The sequence below is a fragment of the Schistocerca cancellata genome, chromosome 8 (genome assembly GCF_023864275.1).
Source record: "Schistocerca cancellata isolate TAMUIC-IGC-003103 chromosome 8, iqSchCanc2.1, whole genome shotgun sequence".
Lineage (NCBI taxonomy): Eukaryota > Metazoa > Arthropoda > Insecta > Orthoptera > Acrididae > Schistocerca > Schistocerca cancellata.
The window spans coordinates 441,900,458-441,927,821 of NC_064633.1; the positions used below are offsets into that span (position 1 = coordinate 441,900,458).

General features: G+C 39.6%; 1 protein-coding gene and 1 non-coding gene across 8 annotated transcripts in view; one reads left to right on the plus strand and one right to left on the minus strand.

Moving 5' to 3' along the window:
• Positions 1–27,364, plus strand: part of LOC126095753 (myosin heavy chain, clone 203-like) — a 224,484-nt gene that overhangs the window by 173,310 nt on the left and 23,810 nt on the right. For all 7 annotated transcript variants that reach the window (XM_049910526.1, XM_049910529.1, XM_049910530.1 and 4 more), the window contains 2 exons: positions 9,530–9,664; positions 20,242–20,415. In XM_049910526.1, coding sequence (XP_049766483.1) covers positions 9,530–9,664; positions 20,242–20,415 — 309 coding nt within the window. The remainder of the gene's footprint in view (positions 1–9,529; positions 9,665–20,241; positions 20,416–27,364) is intronic.
• Trnas-uga (transfer RNA serine (anticodon UGA)) lies at positions 9,815–9,889 on the minus strand. Its single transcript has one exon. It is a non-coding gene; the product is annotated as a tRNA-Ser (tRNA).

Genomic DNA, 27,364 nt, shown 5'->3' on the forward strand with positions numbered 1-27,364 from the left:
ACTCGAATAACTCCCCAATTCAACTAACTCCCCAATTCAACTAACCGCCACTTTATATTCACTTAGGCTAGCAGTGCTTGACATTTAGTTTTGTTTACTGTCGACCTATGTGAGGCAAAAAAAGTGTTTATCATTGTGTAAGGGATCACGCCTCTTACAATGTCCAACTCTTTAAAGGCAATATTATTAAAAAGATAGATTGCTGCTCACCATACAGTGGAGATGCTGAGTTGCAGACAGGCACAACTAAAAGACTACTAAACATGTGAGCTTTCAGCCAGGAGGCCTTCTTCTGAAATAGACAACATACACACACACTCATTCACGCAAACAAAGGTCACACATACATGACCACTGTCTCTGGTTTCCAGGGCCAGACTCATTATTCCATCCTGGATTTTTCATTAATCAACTCTTTAAAGAGTTTTCAACAAGAGTTTCTGGAACGGACACCTCATATTATCCTTTATCACACACTTCTGTGCCACACACTTTCTTCCTTAATGACAAGTTACACTAGAATATAATCCCATAAGACATTATTGAATCAAAATAGGAAACATAAGTAATTTTTTTTTACATTTTCATCTTCAAAATATATTATCTGCAGTGCAAAACCTGTAGAGCTTAGACATTTAAGAAGACCTATAACATGATTTCTAATTCAAGATATCACCAATACAGGCATCTAGGAACGCAGAATATTCTCTTTCATCTCATGATTTACTCTCATGGATTATCTGTGATATGTGGACAAGCCTTGTGCAGTTCATAATTTCATCTGTTGTGTTTTACCTAAGTTTGGCGACAGTTCATTTGTAAAGTTCAGTGAAAGTTCATTTGCAGAGAACCAGTTTGTGGGGACATCTACTGTGATAGACTTCGCTGACATGTAATAAGTGAATATCTGTGACTTGACCAAAGATGACAGTGTATTCTTAGCTTCCAAGTGGAACAGATGTGAATCTTTCACTGTGTAAATATTCGGCAATAAATCATTATTGTCATTCTGTAACGGGACACACCTGAATTGTATTGTACTCACACCACACTCTCTCCTACATTGGTGACTTGAAATAACTGTGAATTATGCCGAATATGTGCCAAACTGCATACTACACTACGACAATGCAATCTAGTAACCGCTGCATGTCAAAATTCAAACACCATGCCGACTTTGACTGACCGCTTCTGACTCTGACATCACTGTGCCTAGTTGGAGCAATGACCTTTGTCCAACATCAACAAATCCCATTCCTTTGCCATCCGCATTGTGCCTGGACCCACACAGAATGCTGCTGAGAATGCTGCACTCTCATCTGGGCAGAACATTGCCAACTGAGTTGTGCCTTCGGAGACGTAACGAGTGACTGACACACCAGGGCCCAACCCTTCCGCCAGCATCATGCAACATGTATTGTCATCACTGCTCAGCACAATGACTTCCACCCGGCCAAAACAAATGACCACGTGGTGTCCATACTTGCCCCATGTGCCACCACATCCGCACATGAGCAGTTCAGTGACACTGTGCATGATTGTCATCAGTCTTGCGACTCTTTGATAGTGTCTGCAGCAAGTTCATGTGTTCGGGAAGATTATTCCAGTTGCCTCAGTGCTTTGCATGGCAGTGAAGCTTCTCTCACTCACCACTATGACTGCTGCTGGACTTCACCTCTCCAACTGTGCATATGAATGTTATCTTCTCATCGACTTGGATTCTAACTGGTGTTATGTGGGGCTTCCTCCTGTGCTGGTCCCACTTCCATGAGCTGTATTGTCAACTGTCCCCCCTGCATCCTTTCCTCTGATGATGCACCCCTCAACAGACCCAAGGTCTGACGTCAACTCTCTATCACTCGATGGCTCATTGGCAAAGGATGAGCCTACTGTATTACAACTGCAAGAGGCTACCAGTTCATCGATCACAGTGACCCGATCTGTGACCTAGATCCTACAGTGCTCATTGTCTCACTGCCTCACATGGATATTCTCTGTTAAGGACATCATAAAACCAGACCTAGTGATGGACTTATTACACCAATTCCATCTCTCCTCAGTTGTCCGACATGCTGTGCCCATTTACTTTGAAATGGGCCACTCCATCTTAAGACCATTCAGCCTGGCACCTCCTCCCCTACCTGATACACCTGGTACATTGACTTTTCAAGACAAACAACAGGAAGACAATTGTACATCTGTTGACAATGTCAAGCAATGTGCTTCCCCAGCAAACATGCTCCCACAACATAATACTGATATATCTCCTCGTGCTCTGCAAGCAGCTCACAGCCTTGACACACAACTGTTATCTAGGAGTGTGGGAGTGCACACAAGGCCCTGGTCCCATTGAATGGCTATGCCTAAATGACGTCTGCCCACACCCAACCCATGCTGTACTCAACACCCACACTGTCACAAAAACCCGTAGCACACGTATCAGTACACTGTACCCTGCCTTGCACACAGCTATCCTGCTGCTGACATAATCGGCTGTACTCCACACTGTTGCCATGACTCTTCCACATGACTTATGACAACACAGCTCAACCGCCACCCACTGGCAATCTTCGCACAACACTAATCATACTTGCTACATTCACCGGCTTCCACATTTGACTACGACACACCTACCACAGGTTGATGATGTTCTGGGTCACCATATTCATGGCATATCAAAGGAATTGAACACAACATGTCTTTTCGTCTACCTTCAACTGCACAGTTTGTCTCCAACCATCACTTACATCTTTGACACATTTTCCCGACATGAGTTCAACACAAAAATGCTAGACTCTGTGATAACATCTACATCTACACTGACTTCAACCAAGATCCAAAACACATTGGTACCCTTTGTTCCTGCCTCTGCATGCCCCCCACTCTGGCACAGATGGCCACTGTGCAAACACACACTTCAAAGTTCGCTCAGGCTTATAAATTACCAGGTCGGTTCAACTGCATTTCCTGCTCAACAAATGACCTCACTTTGACCAGATCAAAGTCTCTCTGGTACATGTGACCTTCACATGCCAACATCAGCACCACTGCCATCCTGCCCTCATCTCTTCGGTCATACAACTGGCATCCTGTGTGGAAAAAATGGATACTTCCCATCTCAGCTACAACCATACTACCTATTCAGCACTCATACTGTGGCTACCACAACTTCGAGAAATGGTCTAGTCATGTATTGCAAAAGTGCCAGCCTTGGCATGAGTGTCATGTGCATCTGCACAGCCTCACTTTGAGAAAAAATCCAGTTGTGTCTGCAGTTGTTTGATGACTGGCCATGTGAATCTGTGCAGCATCACTTTGGGAAATGATCTGATTGTGTCTCACAAAAGTGCCCACTATTCAGTCAGTCATTCACACCAGTACCCACTGCTGAAGCAATCATCGTTACCACTCTCGTCATCCTTTCAGTGCTCTGCCCTATTGGAGGGAGGAGGGGGAGGGGGGGAGGGGGGGGTTGTTCTGTGGGAACATCCACTGTGATCTACGATCTACATCGCTGACATAGGATAAGTGGAATATCTGTGACTTGACCAAAGATGATGGTGCATTCACAGCTTCAAAGTGGAACAGATATCTACCTTCCACTGTGTAAATGTTTATGCAGTAAAGTATTACTGTTGTTCCACACCATGTCGTACCTCAGTTATATCATACCTGCACCATACAACTTCCATAAGTTATTAATTTTAAAGGACATTTTATGTACATTTTCAAGTGATGGTGTTCCTGTATTAGACTAAAGTCAATGATGTAATATAAATCTTGGAAGTAGTAAAAATAACTCATCATATAGTTGAGACACTGACAGACACATAAACAAGACCAAGAGTGTATCCAACTTTCATGTGAATCCTTCTTCAAAGCTTTAAACACACATGTGTGTGTGTTTTCTATAGCTATGAAGAAGGTTTCATCCTAAACCAATCAAAATTCTCAGTACCAGTATTGTTTTTGTGTCAATCAATCACTCAGTGCCTCAACCCTAAACAGCAAGTTGTTACTTTCACTCCTTCCATTACTTGTACTCTGCATTCTTTTATTTAGACAGGATCAAGACTACTTCCAAGCAAGATATCTAATACTATAATATTTGAGCTTCTGTCTAAGAATATTGTGAACCCAAAACAAATGCTTTTGACAAATCACAGTAAATATCAGTTGACACTATGTGTCATTTAAATTTTTTTATTTTCCAGTCTGTAAATTGAAAAATCCAAATTAAGACTGACTAAGTGTTTTATCATGGGCTAAGAGTGTAGTTGTTCTTATGTATCAGTACATAGTCTTTTCCACTATCTTTGGAAAGGTCATGAACAATGTGCTAATATTACTAGCATTCTTGTAAAGCAGTCTGACAGTAATACGATGGTCATTCCATAAGTAATGCCCCACTTTTTTTTAAAAAAAAGCCATTAATATACATAGACAAATGTACTTGTTGGTGCTTCACATTTGATGTTTGTCCTGTGCGCTGGTGAAGTTTTGAACCGTTCTGGCAGATGGCAGACCCGTAGTACAGTGTCAAAATGGCACCTACGTACAACTCACATTACAAGCAGTGTGCTGTTATTGAATTCTTATGTGCAGAAAAGAAACCATGGTGAACATCCATAGATGTTTGTGTGCAGTGCATGTTGATGCCGCAGTTGATAGAAGTACAGTTGGGTGATGGGTAAAGAAAGTTACAACCTCAGAAAATGCAGAAACAGAGCTCCGTGATCAGCCATACTCGGTATGTCCTGTCACAGCCGCTGCTCCAGCCGTGCTACATACTGCGGATGCCATTATTCATGCTGACTGGTGCATCACAACTGGACAATTGACTCTACAGTTGTCAGTCAGCATTGGAAGTGCATCTGCGATAATGCACACCACACACAAGTCTGAGAACCCAGGAACACATCGCCAAATTGGGTTGGACATCATTGCCTCATCCACCCTACAGTCCAGACCTGGCACCCTCGGACTTCCATCTGTTTGGGCTGCTTGAAGATTCTCTAACAGGGAACACACTTTGAAGATGATGAGAATGTCAGTCATGCAGTGAAAACATGGCTACACCTACAGGACAAGAGCTTTTACCGGCAAGGAATACATGCTCTTCCACAACATTGGCATATGGCCATAGAACGTGATGGAGACTACGTAGAAAAATATGACATGGACAAGAAATATTGATGTATATTGTCACCAAATTCTGACTCTTAACAATAAATATGTTCTGAGAAAAAAAATGTGGGCATTAGTTATTGAACAACCCTTGTATATTTCAGTCTATCCAGAAATATACCCTCAGATAATGATGTATTGCATGTGTGATTGAGAACATTTTATATATGCAAAGATCAAGATTTTAGTGATCTACATGAGATATTATCAGTTCTTTGAGAGTTTTCCCTTTTGAAGGAGTTAGTTTGTTCTCAGTTTTTCTGGTAGAGCATGCAATAATGATGATTTGGCTATTTTGTGGCTTTGGCATTGCTTCTTGTGTGTATTATACTGCTTTATCTTGCAACCTACTGTCATGAAGTGATTATTATACTTTGATTAAAGTTACTTTGTAATTGACATTTCAGTTAGTCAAGAGGTAGAATCCCACTACCATCCAATTGTAGTCCTTCCTTGAGCATCACATGCTCTCCATGTGGCCTTTTTTGTAGGTACATGTAGCACATCATAAAGTATAGCTGGCTGTGAAATGCCTTCAACATGGTCTCCCACCACTGCGATCTTTCAATCACAGAGTAATTTTAATTAGAGTATTATATATTGGCTACCTGATTGCTGCTGTTTATAATTTAGCTGTTTGCTAACAAAGCCTTAATTTTCTTTAGGTAATTTTCCATTTTTTATCTAACTATTGTCAATATAGATTGCCTGATAAAAAAAGTGAGGCACCCAGAAGACATGATCAGATGTCAATGTAATGTCATACATGTATACACCATTGTCGGGTATGTAAATAATTAGAGTTGCAGTTCTCTGTAACAGGCAAATGTTCACAAAAGTGCATTAGTGTTGCCTGACCTGTTAGAGTATATAAGGAGTGTGAAAAATGTCAAATGCTGAGTGATCACTGTGAAGAACACAGAGATGGTACGTACTCTTGTGAGAGCACTGTCAGTGCCTGACAGAGTTTGAAAGGGGCCTCATTGTGGGCCTACATTGGGGGAAGCACGTAATATCCACATTTGTGGGCCATTTGGATGTGACAGTAACCCAGTGTTGGACTGAATAGGTTTGTGAGGGGAGGAATACCTGTTATTAAGGTTCCAGTTGATCTCATCTGACCACCACAAGGGAGGATTGAGGCATTGTGTTACACCAAGCACACTGTATCCCCTTCATATCTGTGTTTTCCATCTGGACACAAGTAAGGGACATTCTGCTATAATCTGTGTTATCTCAGAACTTTGATTGGCGACGAGCAACAGCTGGACTAGGGAATTAGCATTCCACACATGGGCTGCCATTAACACAACAACACAAACAGCCACATTTGGAGTGGTGCTGTGACTGGGAGACATGGGCTTCTGATGAGATGCAACACATTGTGTTCAACAATGAATCATGGTTCTACACTACACAGGATTACAAGTATCGATGAGTATATCAACGATCTGGGGCAGGACCCATTCTTCATTCTTCCAGAGGAGAGGCACAGTGGGCTTACATTAGTAGACTAACAAGTAATGAAGGATAAAATAAAAAGGCTACAGAGAGAGTAGCACAATTAAAATATTTGGAAACAGCTTGGAGGTCATCTCCATCCCAAAGCTAGTATCCGGAATATTTATTTACTTATTTACACATCAAGTTCCATAGGACCAAATTGAGGGGCAAGGTCATGGAACATGTCAGTACATGAAATTACAACATAAAAGTACTAACAGATAAAAATAAAATGTTTATGAACCCAAAAACGTTAAATTATGAATTTAAGTAAACACAATCAACAATATTAAATAAGAATCAGCTTAAGTTTTCAAGGAACTCCTCAAATGAATAGAAGAATTGACCCATGAGGAAACTCTTCAGTTTTGATTTGAAAGCATATGTATTACTGCTAAGATTTTTGAATTATTGTGGTAGCTTATTGAAAATGGATGCAACAGTATACTGCACGCCTTTCTGCACCAGAGTTAAGGAAGTCTGATCCAAATGAAGGTTGGATTTCTGCCAAGTATTAATGAGTGAAAGCTTCTTATCCTTGGGAATAAACTGATATTGTTAACAAGGAACAACAGTAAAGAATATATATATCGAGAGGCCAGTGTCAAAATACCCAGACTAGTGAACACGGATCGACAAGAGGTTCACAAACATATACCACTTATTGCCCGAACTGCCCATTTCTGAGCCAAAAATATCCTTTTAGAATAGGAAGAGTTACCCCAAAATATAATACCATATGACAAGTGAATGAAAATAATCAAAGTAGACTAATTTTCATGTCGAATGATCACTTACTTCAGATACTGTTCGAATAGTAAAAATGGCAGCATTAGGTCTCTGAACAAGATCCTGAACATGGGCATTCCACGGAAGTTTACTATCTATCTGAACACCTAGAAATTTGAACTGTTCAGTTTCACTAATCATATGCCCACTCTGTGAAATTAAAATGTTGATTTTTGTTGAATTGTGTGTTAGAAACTGTAAAAACTGAGTCTCACTGTGATTTAGTGTTAGTTTATTTTCTACAAGCCATGAACATAAGTCGTGAAATGCACTATTTGAAACTGAGCCAATGCTGCACACAACATCCTTTACTACCAAGCTAGTGTCATCAGCAAAGAGAAATATTTTAGCGTTACCGGTAATACTACAGGGCATATCATTTATATAAATAAGGAACAGGAGTGGCCCCAACACTGACCCCTGGGGCACCCCCCATTTTGACCATACCCCACTCAGACTCAACATCACAACCATTCTCAACACTATGAATAATGACTTTTCGCTGTCTGTTGTTAAAGTAAGAGATGAATCAAATTGTGAACTACTCCCCGTATTCTGTAATGGTCCAACTTCTGGAACAATATTTCGTGATCAACACAGTCAAACGCCTTAGTTAAATCAAAAAATTGTTTAACTCATCCAGTATCTCAAAAATAAAAGAGAATATAGCATTTTCAGTTGTTAAATGACTTATAAGCCGAACTATACATTCAATATCTAATTATATTATATAAAATGATCACTTATCCTTACATACACAGCCTTTTCAATAATTTTAGCGAACACTGATGGCATAGAAATAGGTCTGAAATTGTCTACAGTATCCCTTTCTCCCTTTTTATAAAGTGGCTTTACTACTGAGTACTTTAATCGTTCAGGAAACTGACTATTCCTAAAGGAAAAATTACAAATATGGCTAAGTACAGGGCTAACATGTGCAGCACAGTAACTTAATATTCTGCTAGGCACTGTTTTATATCTATGAGAGTCCTTAGTCTTCAGTGATTTAATTATTGACTCAATCTCCCCGTTTTCTATAACACAGAGGAGTATTTCAGACATCAATCTTGGAAAGCCATTTTCCAGGAGAGTTATATGATTGCCTGTAGAAACTAAATTTTTATTTGATTCACCAGCAATGCTTAGAAAATGATTGTTAAATACTGTACACATATCTGATTTATCAATAACAGAAATATTTTTACTATGGACTGACTATATCATCGACCTTGTGTTGCTGACCAGATACTTCCTCCACAACTGACCATATGGTTTTAATTTTATCCTGTGAATAAGCTATTCTATTTGCATACCACATCCTCTTTGCCTTCCTAAGCACCTTACAGTACTGTTTGTAATGGGATACTGTAGCTTGATTGTGACTATTTCTGACGATTTGATATAATTCCTGCTTTGTTCTACACGATATCCTTATCCCACTAGTCAGCCACCTAGGCTGACTTTTACTGCTAGTACCCTGTTTAGAGCATTCTGATGGAAGGCAACTCTCAAAGAGCATGAGAAATGTGTTTGTTGTCATGTAGTCAGCAATAGAAACATCCTGCCACTCTTGTTCCTAGATGAGATTTGAAAAACTCTCTATTACTATTCAATTAGCTTTCCTATATGTTTTGTAATTATATGTGACATTTGTTTGAGTATAAAACCCTTTTGTTGTTAAAACTGTACTACTTGTCAGCCAGCTTGCCTCAAGAGATGATACAATGGCTTTATAACATGTTATCCAATCAAATCAGTGCATGCATCCAGGCCAGAGGGGATGCAACATCATACTGATACATGGGCTCATACTGCTACATTCTCTGTGAATGTGCCTCAATTGTGTAATCAGAGATGTGACATGACATACCATCTCAGCCAATGAAGTCTTATTTCATTTCCTCCTCCCCTTCTGGGCATTTCACTTTTTTTGTCTGTTAGTGAGTATTTAATTTTATTACCTGAATTATTTATCGCAGACACAGTACAAACGAATTTTTATTGGTTTGGTTAAAATATGAAATCTCTCCTACTTATCTGTTTGTTGTAGGATATGCAGTCTTGCATGGAAGAATACAAGAAATCATATGTTATTAGACTAACCACTAATGAAGAAGAAAATAAAAAGGCCACAGAGAGGGTAGCACGGTTAGAGAAAGACAACAATCAATTGGCAATGGAAAAGGTATGGGAATTTTTAAGCATAATTTTGTGTGCTGTGTGTTGTGTATGAGATGTGATCAAGAACTAACATGAAATTTTTAGTTTCACGGGCTTTATATACCCAATTTTCAATTGTTTTTTTTCTTGAAACTTCCTGGCAGATTAAAACTGTGTGCCGGACCGAGACTCGAACTCGGGACCTTTGCCTTTCACGGGCAAATGCTCTACCAACTGAGCTACCCAAGCACGACTCACGCCCCGTCCTCACAGCTTTACTTCTGCCAGTACCTCGTCTCCTACCTTCCAAACTTTACAGAAGCTCTCCTGCAAACCTTGCAGAACTAGCACTCCTGAAAGAAAGGATATTGCGGAGACATGGCTTAGCCACAGGCTGGGGGATGTTTCTAGAATGAAATTTTCACTCTACAGAGGAGTGTGCGCTGATATGAAACTTCCTGGCAGATTAAAACTGTGTGCCGGACTGAGACTCGAACTCGGGACCTTTGCCTTTCGTGGGCAAGTGCTCTACCAACTGAGCTACCCAAGCATGACTCACGCCACGTCCTCACAGCTTTACTTCTGCCAGTACCTCGTCTCCTACCTTCCAAACTTTACAGAAGCTCTCCTGCGAACCTTGCAGAACTAGCACTCCTGAAAGAAAGGATATTGCGGAGACATGGGTTAGCCACAGCCTGGGGGTGTTTCCAGATTGAGATTTTCACTGTGCAGCGGAGTGTGCACTGATATGAAACTTCCTGGCAGATTAAAACTGTGTGCCGGACCGAGACTCAAACTCGGGACCTTTGCCTTTCGTGGGCAAGTGCTCTACCAACTGAGCTACCCAAGCACGTCTCATGCCCCATCCTCATAGCTTTACTTCTGCCAGTTTTCTTGTTGGTAAACATGTTCCTAATGATGATTGCATTTCCAGCTGTTTTGAATGTTTAGTTTATTGTTGTCAGTCAAAAAGGTTGTTTGTGTGTATGTGTTTTCAAGTGCTCAGCAAATTTTTACTTTTGTAAAAGATGGATCAAAGAATTCGCATTAAATTTAGCTTGAAAAATGGAATAAAGTGTAGCACCACATTCAAAATGTTTTGGTGAATTTACTGTGAGTATGATGAGTTTACAAGTGGTATAAACATTTAGGAAAGGATTAAAAAGATGTTAAAGATGATGACTACCTTGGACATCGTAGCACATCAGTCACTGATGAAAAAGTGGAAGAAGTAAAGAAAATGGTTCTGGAAAATCACTAAATCACTTTAGAGAAGCTGTTGATGAAGTTGGCATATCCCATGGCTCGTGCCAACCAGTCTTTTCTGGTGTTTTGGGCATGAAACAAATAGCAGCAAAGTTTCTTCCAAAACTGTTGACTTTCGACCAGAAACAAAGTTGCATAGACATTGCCGAGAAATTGTTGAATGAAGTTGATAACAATCCATAATGTCTAAAGAATGTTATAACACGTGTTGAAACATGGGTATATGGGTATGACATTGGATCCAAGGCCCAATCATCCCAATGCAATCTGCCTGAAGAGTCAAGACTGAAAAAAATTCAACAAGTTTGATTAAATGTGAAGGGTCTTCTCACTGTTTGCGTTGATTATGGTGGGATAGTTCATCATGAGTTCCTGCCTTATGGTCATACAGTCAATAAGGAATACTTCCTGGAAGCTATGTACTATTTGCATGAAGCAATTGAAAGAAAATGACCAAAATTTTGGCAAAAAAACTCATGCAAATTGCATCATGATAACATTCCCGTTCACACCTCATTGCTTGTCCACGATTTTTTGGTAAAAAACAAGACCATTATGTTGCCTCAGCCACTGTATTTGCTGGACATGGGCTCATAAGACTTCTTTCTATTCCCGAGGCTGAAGAGAACCATGAAAGAATGTTCTTTCACCACCATTGATGAGATAAAAACAGAATTGCTAAAGGAGCTGAACACCATAACAAAACATGAGTTCCAGAAGTGCTTCCAAGAGTGGAAAAAGCACTGGCACAAGTGTATTCTGTCTGAGGATGATAACTTTGAAGGGAAAAAAGTTGATGTTGATGAATAAACAAAGATTCTTTTCGAAAAACAAAAGTTATTGTTATTTTTTGATCAAACCTCTTATTGTAATAGTGTGCTGAACTCACACAAACACAAACACAAACACAAACAAACACACACACACACACACACACACACACAAATATGAGGGCTGGATAGAAAGTAGTGAGAACTATTATTTTTCTCTGAATTGACTTTATTGACAGAGATACTTATAGTTACACACCTTCAATAAAATTGCCTCTGTATTTGTAGCTTTTTGCCAAATGTCCAGAAGGCATCACATACCTTCTGCATGTCTACTTCTGTTGACGTCCTGTATTCTCAACGCCATTTGGCATGGATAATGTCTTCTATGCTGTTGTAAAAAATCCCTCTCAGTGGTTCGTTCACTTTGGCAAAGAGATGGTTATTGCAGGAAGTCATGCTGGGTGAATATGATGGAAGTTCTAGACTCTTCCATTGCCAGCAAGAGGTCCTGGTGAATGATGGGTTTTCATGAAATGTCCTAATTTTCACCTGAGTGCTGGACAAAGGTGGTATTACAGGATTGTGCAGTAGTAGGCAGTGTCTCTCATCATCCTAGGTGGTACAGCATGATGTAGCATTACCCCATCAATGTCATACACCACAATGAACATCATCTTCACAGCACTTGGTGTAATGCACATTTTCTGTGGATGGGGAGAACCAGGATCCTTCATTCACTGGATATGCATTTCAAGTTTGGTTCATATGAGCGTGTCCAGGTTTCATTGATAATGACAATGTGTTGAAGAAAGTCATTACCTTCCCTTTGGTACTGACCCCGAAAATCCCGTGTGACGGCATAGAGGTGCCATAGTTGCACCTCAGACAACATTATGCAATTCTGCAGTACACCAGAATGTCTTGCAGAATGTGGAGCACAGTTTTGTGGCATACTCTGACTTCTGCTGCTAACTCGTGCACAGTGCAGCAGCAATCAGTATCCAACAAGGAAGCAAGGAGTTGAACTAGATTGTCCTTCATGTGGAGTTGCCCTGAATGGGATGATCTTTCACAGTATCTCAGTGTAATCTGATTGCTTTAACTCATTGTGCAACTGTGCTGTATGCAATGCTACATCACCACATGCTTCACGCAATCCCTGGAAACATTATTGCGTGCTCTGACATTGTGCCACTTCAATTTTGAGTCACGAACATTACTCTATCTTTGTTAGCATAATGTTGCACTATTCCTGTGATGTTCAGCAGTCTACACACTGCAGTAGATTGACAGACTACCATCCCCACTCACTGTAATAACTCATCTCACAGACCTTCATTGTGTCTTTTAGATTTGATTTACTTTCATTCCAATTGATCCGTAGTGAGGAGGTCCTCCAGGATGTAAAGCATGTCAGAAAAACAATAATGCATGACAAATATTTACAACTCAAGAAAATAAGTTAATGTAACTTCTACAGGTCCCAAGTGGAATGATCGTCTTTTTTTATTTTTTTTATTTAATGAACACTATATGAAAGGATCATTTTACAACACTCATTTACTAAGATCACATTAATGCACTGAATTTAAAATAAAAAAATGTTTTGTTTATTTATAAGGAAATAAACATATAATAGAACTTAGAACTTCTGCAATACTTGTTTACGATGAACACATTACTGCACTGAAATGGTGATGAAGTTAGGTTGTACTTTATATATATACATATACACACAAAATTCAGTTGGTTCTACTGAGAAATTCATCAATGAACTAGAAGGAATTGGCCACCAATAAATCCTCTAGGCTTCTGTTAAATTGAATTTCATTGGTTGGTAAGCTTTTTGTGGCTGCTGGAAAGTTATTGAAAATATGTGTTCCTGAATACTGCACACCTTTTTGTAGAAGTGACTTTAAATCCTTGCGAAGATTATTCTTATTTCTAGTACTGACTCCAGGAACTGAGATGTTAGTTTGAAAATGTGATATATTTTTAATGACAAATTTCATTAAGGAATAAATATATTGGGAAGCGGTAGTTAGTATCCCTAGTTCCCTAAACAGGCCTCTGCAGGATGTTCTTGAGTTTACACCACATATATCTCTTATGGCTTGTTTTTGTGCCCAGAAAGCTTTAGCTTGGCTTGATGAATTACCCCAAAAAATAACCCCATATGACATTATGGAGTGAAAGTAAGCATAGTATGCCAGCTTTTTCATTTTTATATCCCATATGTCTGACAGAACAACACAGATTGCAGCTCATCAACTAACTAGTTTGACATTACAGCAGGGCTACTACTGCATTGTATCCTGTCCTTGTATACATGTTACTTTCTTCACTGATGTGGAGAATGTCCTCATTCTTTGTCTGAACAGTCCTCTTAATTTTCAGCATCTTTTTGTAACACATCTCAAATGTTTCTATTTTTTTCTGATTTTCCCACTGTCTGTACAACACTGTGATCCAGCCATACATTCTCAGAAATTTCATCCTGAAATTAAGACTTGTGCTTGACACTAACAGACTTCTTTTGGTGAGGAATGCTCCCTTCTCCTGTGATAGTCTGCTTCTTATTTCCTGTTTGCTTCATCTATCTTGCATTACTTTGCTTCTAAGGTAGCAAAATTCCTTACCTTTGTTTATTACATTGGTGCCGTTTTTACATTAAGTTTTGTACTAATCTCATTTTTGTTGCTCCTTAATATTGCTGTTTTTTTTTAGTTCATTCTCAATCCATGTTCTCTGTTCTACAGACTGTTTATCCTATTCATCAGGTTCTGTAATTTTTCCTCACTTTCACAGAGGACAGTAGTGACATCAGCAAAATTTTATCATTTATATCCTTTTACTATGAATTTTAACCCACTTGTGAACCTGGGTAAATACTACTATTAAAACTGGTAGTATTTCATATAAGCATTTCTGTTAGTTATTATTTCACACATTATGTAAGATTGTTTTATTCCACAAAAGTTCATCTCATTATAATTATTGTTATTTCATTTTGAAACTGAAAAAAGTAATAGTAGCTACTATTAGATTTTTGTTTTGTCCATTCTGATAGACAGTTAATGAGGAATGTGTAGAATACACGATCATGTCGGGTCAGTGTAATTCGAACCAATCAGCTTCATAATACTGATTGATACTACACCAAAGGGTTACACAATTACCTTGTTAGCTGCTATTCAGCTGATACACCCCATGACACTGCAAATACATGCATTATGCAGACACTTCCCTTCTCCAGACCAGCATGTAGAAGTTGCATATCAGATACCATATCAGCCACCTCAGTGAAAGGGTAGCATCAGTATCAAAGGAATGGGCACAGAAGGGGCACATCATCCAGAGCAGGGCATCTGGAGCTGGTCATCCGCATCAGTGGATGTTCTGCAGGTGGCTCCAGCAGTGGTAGTGTTTGCAGCTGGGCTCTTGTTCAGTCAGGTTCTGATGTCTCTGTTGGATAGTGGACAGTGATGTCTCTTGAAACATGTATATGGTCGTTAACTTGGCATTTACCAGTATGTCCATTGGCTGCATATTTCTCCATTACATGTGATATGGGCCAGTGTTGGGTTGTTTCGGGGAGAAGACCAGACAGCGAGGTCATCGGTCTCATTGGATTATGGAAGGACAGGGAAGTAAGTCGGCCGTACCCTTTCGAAGGAACCATCCCAGCATTTGCCTTGAGCGATTTAGGGAAATCATGGTAAACCTAAATCAGGATGACCAGATGCGGAATTGAACCATTGTCCTCCCAAATGCGAGTCCAGTGTTGGGCCAGTGTACAGAGGTTGCAGGGGTGGTTTTACACTGTTGGTGTGTAGCACATCATTCGAGGAGTATCCAGGTCCTGACGCATGTAACAAAGCAATGTGCCTGTGGAGGATGGATCTGCTAGACATGCTCCCACAGACAACCTAAGAAATCTGGCTGGTCTTTCGAGGAAGTTTGGAGTGTATCAGCATCAATGAATTCACCATGCAGATGCAATGTCTCTCTGTAGGTCAATTCCATGGCTGAAGAATTGATGTCAGGTTTATAAGTTGTTTGTAGGTCGAGTAGTGTAATATAATGAAATAATGGAATAAATTATAATAAAATGTTGAAATGTGAGGCTTTTTAAAATGTATTGAATTAATGAGATTCATTTTTTGGCATGAATGACGAGCACAGTAAGCTGAGCTATGCCTGGAAATAAGTTCGTATTAGTTCATATTATTTTGCATGGGCGAAGTAGTCTTTTTTTCTCTGCTTTTGATTTGTGCTTACACTTTTCTATAATGCTACGTCTGGTCACTGTGTCCACCTTCGAAGTCTTGACTGTGCTCCTATGGAGCTTATCGGATCTTCATAATTTTCCAAAGTACACAGGTGGGCTTCAGTTCTTGTTATTATAGTACTATTTGAAATAATAACTCACACAACCTTTCTGTTAATAAAACAATACTGTATTCTTCTAAATGGTGCACATAGGAAATACATACTCCTCACTTATTCATAGTGACCCCCAAAATGGCAGTCTACAATTACTCGCTAAAAAATGGCATGCTTCTCACTCGTTTGCTAGCTGAGTGTGAATCCTTCCTCCTACTACTGGTGCAAGAAAAACTCCTGTTGTATGAACAGGTCTGAGTGAGACTGCTGTCCATGGTCAGTAGTGATATGCTGTGTGCACCCAAACCTTGTTAACCACACAGACGTAAAGGTAGAGGTTAGCATTTCAGTTGTAATATTATCATTTTGCACTGCCTTTGGCCAGCAGGTAAAATGATCAATCTTTGTGAAAAGTCAGCATTGAGCATTCGATGGAGGAACTGATCCCACAACATTCAGATGTACATGGTTGAAACATACTGTTGTATGTGGAAAGTCACCAATGGGGCATGTACATGACAAGACGCTTTACACCTTTGTATTGCAAACATGCCATTATATGTTCTTCACAGTTGTTTTCCATGACTGTCCACACAAAATGTTGAAATATGAGTCGAAAAGTGGGATTTACTCCTTGGCACAAGTTATGGATTCTGTTGAAAGGTTGTCTTCTGAATACTGGTGGAAGAATTCCAATTCAGTCTAATATAAAACTGTATCATATGGCGCAATTAGTGTTCAATATTGCAAACTTTATAACTGAAATTTGTCCTGTCCTCTACAGACACTACTGCCACTTTATCTAGTTTCCTGAACATATAAATCCTTCTACCCATTTTAATTGCCCTTTGTACTTTGGTAATCATTGTTGCTACAACTGTTCTCTGTAAGTAGTTTCAATGTAGACATCCTCAAAGTGGTCAAGTCTGTTTGTTGCTATTATATTTAATATATTTCCATCATGAGTAGGCTTATGAATGATCTGTTGTAGACACTTACCATAATTATCATAATCATCAGCATGACAACCTTAGCCTTCTGTAGAAGATTATTCCATTCTTTCCAGTGTACAGTCAAACTTCTCTGAGTCTGAATTACAGTTTCCTTACATCATCTCTGGTACCTTACTCCCTTTGTAACTTTGATCCTCCAACTCTCTTGGTTCCTGTAGGCACTGCATTATAGTGTACCTTTGTAATCAGTATGTCACTAGCTGTCAATATATGTCCTGCCCATTCCAGCCTTTTAATCTTAGTACAGCTGATGATGTCTGGTTCATTAATTAGATTATATAATTCATAGTTGATTCTTCTCCTCTGTACACTATATTCTCCCAAGAATTTGTCTCAAGATCTTTATTTCAAACATGCCAAGTAGCTTTTCTTTGAATTTTGTCAATGTAAGTACTTATCAGAGAAGGCATTTAATTAAGTATATGCAGGATGTCTTGTCATGCTCATTGTTTTCAAAATTGTAATTTTCCCAATTGATTGTTGAATGATCAAAGTAACCTCTGATGATGGAATAGTGGTTGTAGAACTTAACTACCAGTGAACTTAGGGTTTATATATAGTTTTAAGTTAGAATCTGGAGGTGATTCAGGACACTGATGGAAGGATCTGATTGTAAATTTGTGCCCACTTTTGACACTGAATCTTTCCCAGAAAGTCTAATACACAGTTTCAGTTTATATCTTGAGGGATTTGAGCGTTTGTCTAATATGACAAATATGCCTCCTCCTTTTGCCATTAGCCTGTCATTTTGATATACACTTAGATTTTCCTCAAAAATCTCACTGGTATAACTTTCAAATTTTAACCAGCTTCCTGTACCTGATAATATCTGAGCTCCACTACTGTTTAGGACCTCTTCAAACTCTGGCACTTTATTGTGAATGCTTTGGCAGTTAATTACTAGGATTTTAATTTGCTCATAATCAATAGGATTTTAATATTCTCTCCTTTAGGGGGATTTTGTTGGATCTTATACTGACATTTCTCCTGCGGCTATCATTGCCTAATCTATAAACCATACTAGTGTGTAGCCCACTCACAGTCAGCTAGCTGAGTTGCAGCTTCTGAAGTGTAGCAGACACCTGACCCATTTAGGGGGACCCTACAATTCTCGACTTTTTTACACAAGTCCTGAGTCACAGCCTAGCTCATCACAGAACCTTCAGACTCCCTGGTTCAGTCCTTCCACTCAACTCAGAACCATGGTTCCGTGATTAGTTCTGGGGTCAATGCTGCAAATTGTGAGCTTTGTTAAAACTTCATGAGCAAGACTGATCTTCTCAACCATATTTGCCAGTCACTGGAATGATTGAAGTATGATCTCAGAGCCTAGATGACTAGCATCATTTGTTGCAACATGCAGCACAGTCTGAAGTTGGTTGTATCTTCTTCCCTCATTGGCAGCCAGAACAGCTTCTTCAACATATTGAATGAGGTCCCCAGGCATACACACTGAGTGCACATGGTATTCATTCTCATCCCTTCCTGCTATTTCTATAAGTCATATCGTTATTTACTGTACATTTAATTGCCAGTGGTTAGTGGACTCCTCATGACACAGAGCAAATCAGGTTTCCCATTAGGTGAAATGAGACTCACTGGCTCAGTTTCAGTTTCAGTGGAAGACAGCACTGTGGGGTGAGTGTAACACAGTGAGCTACACTGGTCCCTGTCTCTCCTGTACAGCCCTGCCAGTATATGCCATTCACAGTAAGGATATGAATAGTGATAGATCTTGCACTTGCTATAGAGGATAGGATAACCAGGAAGATGATGGTACTTGAGTACATTTGTATCTCTAGTATACAACTCTTGAAAGTTGTTCCAACATACCCATTCACTGGAGTTCAGGCATTTCACAGTAGTCAAGACAATTTTCAGCTGCTTTTGAATGTCAGCTAATTCATCCTGTGACTGAGAACAGCATTCACAGTGGGTGTCTTGTGGCTGGTGCAAAGTTTTAGAGAACAGAAAACAAGTAACTTAGAATAACATTGCTGATTCTCTTTTAAGTCCTGGCTCTGTTAAGCTTAAAGTACTGCTAATTCTCTTTAGGAACAGGAGCAGTTTGTGCACAAAATGGTATTTCTGTTAAATTAACAGAAAAATGTGGGATAAAAGTTAGTAATTTCCTGAAACTTTTTTGAGTTTATCATCGCTAACAAACTCAAAAGTAGTGTTACTTTACAACAAATAAAGACAATATAGACCACTTATTGAAAGGTAAAATTAAATTTAACACAATGTGTTATAATATGTGTTACAGTAACCATAAATCACAAATGCCAGTTTGCTGAAAAATATGTTGTACACAACACATCTGAATATTCTTAAAAAATATATGTTTATTCATGTTGATACACTGGAATACAGAATGAATGATTCTGTGAACGAAGTTACTACTGCTAAAATTGTTATGAGTTACTGAATTAAAAGAGAGGCCTGCAGATTATTATGAATCTTTACAGCTGCCTTAAAGATTTAATTGAATCCTTTTAAATATCTGCCCAGTATATACTGAATGTATTTATTGTCTCATAGGATATGCATTTTATTTATTTTTGTATTATCCTGATTGTTCTTCATGAAGATGAATGGATAATTCTGTTTATCAATTACTGAGCAGAACTGGTGTTTAACCCTTGAGTGGGTGTGCCACTTTTTATAACACGAGCAGGTTTAATTAAACAAAGATAAATAACCTTCCATTACATGAACTGTATCACTGTTTAATTAAACGATAATAAAATAAACTTTCATTATATCACTCTGATGCTGTGTACAAATGTTACCCCACAGTAATGACACACTTGAAGCATTAAATAGCACAGTTGTATCAGATCACAGCCAGCCGTTTACTCAGTTGCTTATTATCTTGTAGGGAACTGCCTCATTGTGGAATTCTGACGCTAACTCGGCATCTGGGTCATTTTCTTACACGGATTGTATACTTTTTCTCACCTAACTTGCTGTTTATTTTATATTGCAGCTGTTCTCTGGATGTATAATGGCTCAACTGAGCAGTGGATTAGTTGAAGCAACAACAAAATGGTACAGTACATTGTTATTTGGGGATGGCCCAATTTATACACAGGTGCACCACTTGAGGGTTAAGCACCATGGACCGTGACTTTTACTACAGTAATAAATTCATTTCTTCCCAGGTTAAGTTGCAAGAAAAAGTGGGACACAGTGAAGAAACAGTCAATAAACACAATGCAGAAATTCAGCTACTTGAAAAGGAAATAAACCAGCTGAAAGAAGAACTCAGAGATATAAAAGATAAGCAAGCAAAAAAAGCAAGAGAACCTGCCAGTGTCAGTTCTGAAGAAATGAAGGTACAATTTTTTTCTTTCTCTTTAAGTAACAATCATAACAATCAAGTGTAAAAAAATTGGATTAAGAACAATTAAAAGTGCAGCATTTCATGTAGTAACTCTTCTTTTGCAATTTTCTGTCCATTTTGTATTCCTCATCATTTGGTTTGAAGCCCTAGCAGTAGCTGTCTTTGTAGACAAAAATTAATGGATTTCTGGTCCACCTATTAAGCAAACAACAGTTATTTGGTTCTCTAAAATGTAAACATGTTCTGGTGTCCCTGCCAGACGAAGGCATGTCAGATAAGGAGTTGTTCACAGTCAAGAGTCGAAGTGATCTGTGACTCCATAGTGAGCAGCACGAGTGTCATGTACATTGGGCAGTGTGTCTAGAATCATAACTTTCCTTGTTCAGACACACAGTGTCCAGAATCAGTCATGTGCTACTGGTAACCTCATATTTATTTAGAGGGCCTATGCTCACTTGCATTTTAGTTTTGTTGTTTCTCTTTAGTGTTGCACCCTCTTTCTTCTGTGTTTGTCTCTGGCCACTCATTTGGATTCTCTACTTGCCAGTTAGGTTGAAACTCAGTTCATGGGTACCAAGTGTCATGGAACACCATGCTCATTCTGAGCATTTATGAAATGCTGCCATCTTGACATGTGAGTCATTACTCGTGTTTTAAGTAATAACTGTTCTAACAAAATTAAGCCTAAAACAGCTTTTGTTTATGTGGAATCCTGCCCACTCGTCTAATATAGTGTGCCTAGGAAGGTGTTTTCTCAGATGCTAGGCAACATACAAGCAAATCGTATTAATGGAGTTTATTACAGTAATTGAATTGACGATACTTAACTTTGCCTTCTGCACTGAAGTGTCAGAAGCAATTGACGACATGCAAATAATCAATGTCCTTCACTATATACAATTTCCATGCAAGTAAATAATGTAAGGCACAAGTCCCAGCTAACAGTTAGGATGAAGAAGAGTGCATATTCTAGTGCCTGTCTTCTGGTGCAGCTTTTCTAGTGTCTTCTCCGCAGTTACGTTCCATGCTGATGTACCTTAACTAAGAAAGAAAAAAAAAAAGAAAAAAAAAAAATAAATGAAAATCAGAGACAGAGTAAGACAAGAAGAAATGAATAATGCAGTTACGAATTAGATGGAAAAAAAAAGTGTAAAAATACAATGAAAAAAGAGAAGGACATGTGCGTTAACAGAGGTTAAGTCTAATAGGGTGTCAGGATGCAAGGAAAGGAAGTTCTCAACTCAAGGGTTTGAGGAAAGTAGTACTGGGTGAAAGGATCCAAGTAGCCTGTGTGGTGTAGCTGCCAATGTGGTCATGGGGTCATGTTGTAGAGCATGTTCAGCAACTGAGAAGTGTACAAAGTCTTGTTATTTAAATGTCTAAGCACAACATTGCATACTTATATGAAATGAAACAAGCATGTAAAGACAGTAGTAGAGAATGCCTGTCATTCACTTTGTTTTTTTGCAAGAAGTTTAGCTCATCCATAAAGCAGGTGATGTACAGAACACTAGAGCAATCCATATATTAGTACTGCTTGAGTGTTTGGGATTTCCTCCAGGTGATGTTAAAGGAAGACATCAAAGCACTCACTGGCATGTTGTTGGATTTGTTAGCTGTAGGTTTGATCAACAAGCCGATATTACGGAGATATACTATTGAGAATATTTAGAGAAATGGCATTTGCATCTTACTACAGAACTATTCTGCTGCTGGCAATATACATTTCATTTAAGGACCATGAGGACAAGATAAGAGAAATTAGGACTTGTGCAGAGGCATGTACCAGGTGATCAGAAAGTCTGTATAAATTTGAAAACTTAATTAAAAAAAAAAAAAAAGTTCACAAAATGTCCGATAGATGGCGCTGGACAGCAAAACATCAGTGAATGCACATGACAATCCTGTATAAAAGGAGCTGTAATGAGAGAGAGAATCAGATGTGCCAGCAGTCACCGCATGTTGACATTACCTTGAAAGGCGCTTTTAGTGAAGTTGTATTATCAGAATGGGGAACGTGCTATTTCAGCATTATGATCCTATCGCCATAGGAAGGGGATTCGAACAGGTAAAGGTCCGTTGACAAATGCAGCTGTGGCGAGAATGATTTCGAAGTTCGAAGCCACGGGTTGTTTACACGATAGACCACGTAGTGGCCGACCGAGCACAAGGCGTAATGCTGCTGAGACAGTTCAGGAAGGAATGGAGACTGTAGCGGGTTCATCTATGCACGGGGAAGTCAACGCTCGTGCAGTCACACGTCGCACCGGCATTCCATACGCTACTGTTTGGTTGGCACTGAGGCATACTCTCTGATGCTATCCGTACAAAATCCATTGGTATCATGAACTGTTATATAATGAACTGTTACCTGGCGATTTAGTGAAGCGGAGGGCATTTGTGGTGTGGGCATTTCAAAACATGGCAGAAGATGACGATTGGTTGAGTAACATGTTGTGGACCGACGAAGCTCATTTCACGCTCCGAGGGTCTGTCAACGCCCACAACTGCAGAATTTGGGCTACCGAAAATCCTAGAACTGTCGTGGAAACTCCATTGCATGATGAGAAAGTCATGATATGGGTTGGATTTACCACATCTACTGTTATCGGGCCTTTTTTCTTCGAGGAAATGCGTGATTCTGGTTTTGTAACTGCTATCGTGACAGGTGAGAGGTATGCCGATATGTTACAGAATTGCATCATCCCCAGCCTGGCTGATAAACACCTGCTGGAACGTACGATGTTTATGCAGGATGGTGTTCCACCCCATATTGCTAAACGCGTGAAAGATCTCTTGTGCGCATCGTTTGGTGATGATTGTGTGCTCAGCCGCCACTTTTGTCATGCTTGGCCTCCCAGGTCCCCAGACCTCAATCCGTGCGATTATTGGCTTTGGGGTTACCTGAAGTCGCAAGTGTATCGTGATCAACCAACATCTCTAGGGATGCTGAAAGACAACATCCGACGCCAATTCCTCACCATAACTCTGGACATGCTTTACAGTGCTGTTCACAACATTATTCCTCAACTACAGCTATTGTTGAGGAATGATGGTGAACATATTGAGCATTTCCTGTAAAGAACATCATCTTTGCTTTGTCTTACTTTGTTATGATAATTATTACTATTCTGAACAGATGAAGTGCCATCTGTTGGACATTTTTTGAACTTTTGTATTTTTTTGGTTCTAATAAAACCCCATGTCTTTCCAAGAATGTGTGTCAATTTATATCTCTCTATCAACATTATTCCGTGATTTATTCAGTTTTCAAATTTATACTGACTTTTTTTTATCACCCAGTAGATAGTCATTTTTCTCTTGCACCATTTGCTAATGTAACTGGAAAGAAAATGAGTAGTAGTCATAAAGTGTACCCTCCACCATGCATCATGTGATGGTTTGTGGAGTATACATAGGTACTGCGTGGCCCCTAGATGAGCTGCTCTTTTATGCCCACTCATGCACTTAGCTAATTTATTCATTGTCATTCCTATACAACATGTTGTGCAGTGGACACAAGTTACTGGATAAATGATGTGTGATTTTCGTGGTGGCTCTGCCTTTGATATTGTTCGATTTACCATTGGTAGGACTGAAGTAGCTGGTATTTGGTGAGTTCATGGGATAGATTTCACAGTGGGGGCAATTGCAGTGGTAGGAACCTCTGGATATTTGGGGTTAGGCACTTGACATTTTCACTTCACATGTTCTTTTATGCATTAAAGATATTGATAATCTTTTTTCACCTACAATAAGTTTTCACAAAGTGTTCACAAATTAATGGCTTGTGTATTTTCTTAGCTGTATTAATCATCAAGAAGAAAGTGTCAAGTGTGTTGTTTTTTTTCAATTTGAAGTATACAATTTTTTCCTCAAGAATAACAGTTCTTACTGAGAAAAATTTAAGAGATACAACTGTTTCATTGGACTGACAAGAGATTATGGAGGAAATGCACACAAAAATTTTTGTTTTTCTGTTTTTCTCAAGGTGGATTAAATAATACATCCACCAGAAGGTTTTTGCCAGTCTCAACACTAAAAGGCTTTCCTGAGGTAGCGTTGGAAGCAGTGTTAATGTACATCAAATGTGTTGGAAAATTCATTTATGGTATTATGCTCATAAAACTTTTACATTGTCAGATTTTTATTCATTAATACAATATTTTGAAGAATACAATTATTTTTCCAATGAAGAACTGTTTGAAATGACATTACCCCAATAACAATGTCACCGGAGTACCACAGAAGCAAGGAAAGAAGATGAGATTTAATGTCCCATTAACAACAAGCTCATTAGGAAAGAATGGGAAAAAAATTTGACATATTTTTCGTGTAGTAACCATCCTGGCATTTTCCTTAAGCTATGGAGGGAAACCACAGAAAAACTAAACCTAAATTAGTGAAGAGGGATATGAACTGCCTGAATGTGAGTCCAATACCATAACCAAAAATATACCTAAGGAGTTACACAATGGAACTGAATGCAGAATGGCCTTTAGTTACACATTGTTCAGATAGTTCCTCTTTCATCTGTAATGTAGAAAGACTACCCAAGACTGGCAATTCTGCACAAAAAATATATTTGAAATGTAAATACTACTAACTTAAAAAAAGTAGCATGAGTCACATCTGGTGTAATTAATCTACGAGCCATATATTCCTAAATTCAAATGAATATGTTCTATAAACAACATAATGTAAATCATTGTAGAGAATGGCATAATTATTTGTTCTAAGTGGGAGCATTTGGAAACGCATGGCTGTTAAAGAAACAAATTTAGCGGGTCACAGAGTGACATCGATAAGAATACAATGAAGGTAGTTTACATGTCTTGAACACATTTAATAACTGAGTGCCTGGATGTCCATACGTGCCGTTATAAATATGCTATCCATGACAGGTGTCACTGGTGTAGTGCTGCACGTACACAGTGGTCCTGTTTGTAGTGGCCCCTGGTTGCCACCTCGAGTAGTTGCAAGCATGCCATTTAGATGTTGGTGCATACTGCGTACACTATTGTGGCCCGACTTATGTCCACTGTGGTTGGTAGGTGTAGTAACTGGTGGGTTACTACACTCCTCCTCCTTCTTTGTGGAAGGGGGGAGGGTTGTTGCCATCCATGATGCTGTGACTAAAGAGACTTCCAGAGTGTAAATGGTGGTGCTGGGGAAGCAGCCAGAGATGCAAGAAGTTTCTTTTCCAAGTGGACCATCATGTACAGATAAAAGTGAGTGGGACGAGGCACCCCACACCACTCATGGGTCCCGGGGTGACCAGTGGACAGGACCAGTGAGAGGGGAGTGGGAGCCATTTGGATGTCAAGTCACCAGTGCTGATACAGCCTGGGATAAGTGGGCACAGCTAGTTCTACTTGGCCCTGGAGTGGCCAGGGCCAATGAGGAACAAGGCATTGGACCAACAGCCCAATGAGGCCTATTGTGGGATGCAACTGTTTCCTGTAGCGTGCCACGAGTGGATGCTCATTGCAAACCAAGAAAATGTGGCAACCACTCTGGCTGTGGCTGCTGACTGGAATCCAGTAAGGGCACCATCCAAGTACCCTTGCCCAGATTGGTGTGCCAGGCATGAACGTGGACAAAACTGGTGCCATGGTAGACCACTGCCAAGTAGCAAGAAGTGAAGTTGCGTCCATGGCTGGTGGCCATGCAAGAGCTGGGTAGGACACTTGGCCCCTAATTGGCATTATTCTGTAAGAGCTTTAAAAATGTGAGAGCCAGATGGAAGGGAGGCATTGTGACCAGGCAAATGCCATTATGTGTGCAAAGGTCCTTTAAGGATTTCACCATGAACTGAGGGGACCATAGTCTGAAAGCAGAGTGCAAGGAAAGCCTGCTGTGGAGGATATCTTCGGCAGGGCCTTAACAGTCATGTCTGCTGTCACAGGAGTACAGCAAACGATATAAGGGAAATGAAACAAAGCATCAATTTCCAACAACCAGAAAGTATGCTAAAAGGGACTAGTGAAATCAGTGTTGTCTCTTTCCCAAAGCCATGGAGGAAAAAAAAAAGTTGTGCACCACCAGCTCTGATACGCACAGTTGCAGTAGGCCATGATGAGGTGTTCCACCTTGCTATCAATGCTTGGCCAAAACTCATGGCAGTGCACAAAAGATCCCCAGTGACTCTGATGTAATAATCAGAGGACTTTCTGTTGTAGAGCTGCGTGAACCATAATGTGGGGAGTAAACCTTTCCATTGATGGGGGAATAATGCCATAGAAGAGGGAGAGGTGATGGTGCAGTGCCTAAAAATTCTGAAGCTATTACAATCTGTGGCCTAGTGGATAGCTGAGCCACTCATGTTCCATCATGCATACTAGCTGCCAGAACAGATTCATTGCCACAGCAGAGGCAGTATGGGAACTGGTGATGGGGGAACCATCTATTGTGAGATTTGCCTCCATATCCAGTTGAAAACATAGCAGTTCCTGCAGCATCTATGTCTGCATCTTGTGATGCAAAATGAAAATGGATTTCATAATTGGACCATGACAAGAACAAATCCCAATAATGAAGTCTATGAGCTGCTTTGTCCAGTGAGGATGCCAATAGGTTAAATAGGGAAACCAAAGACTTATGTTTGGTAATTAAATGAAATTTTGCACCATGAAATTTTTTAGGGCATGGGCAATAGCAAGAGTTTCTTTATCCATCTGATAAAAATGTTACTGAGTGGAGTTGAGTGTTTTCAATGCAAAGGCTATAGGCTGTTGGGAGCCATGAATGGTGATGGATGAGGACTGCACCAATCCCATACTGGCAGCATCAGATACTTGCTGAGTTGAAATGTGGCAATACCTGGCATGGATCAAAGACTGTCTTTAAACTTCACAAAAACATGCTCACAGGCTGCAGACCGAACAAAAGGAGAACTTTTCTGAGGCAGCAGATGCAATAGGTGGGCGTTATGAGTTGCT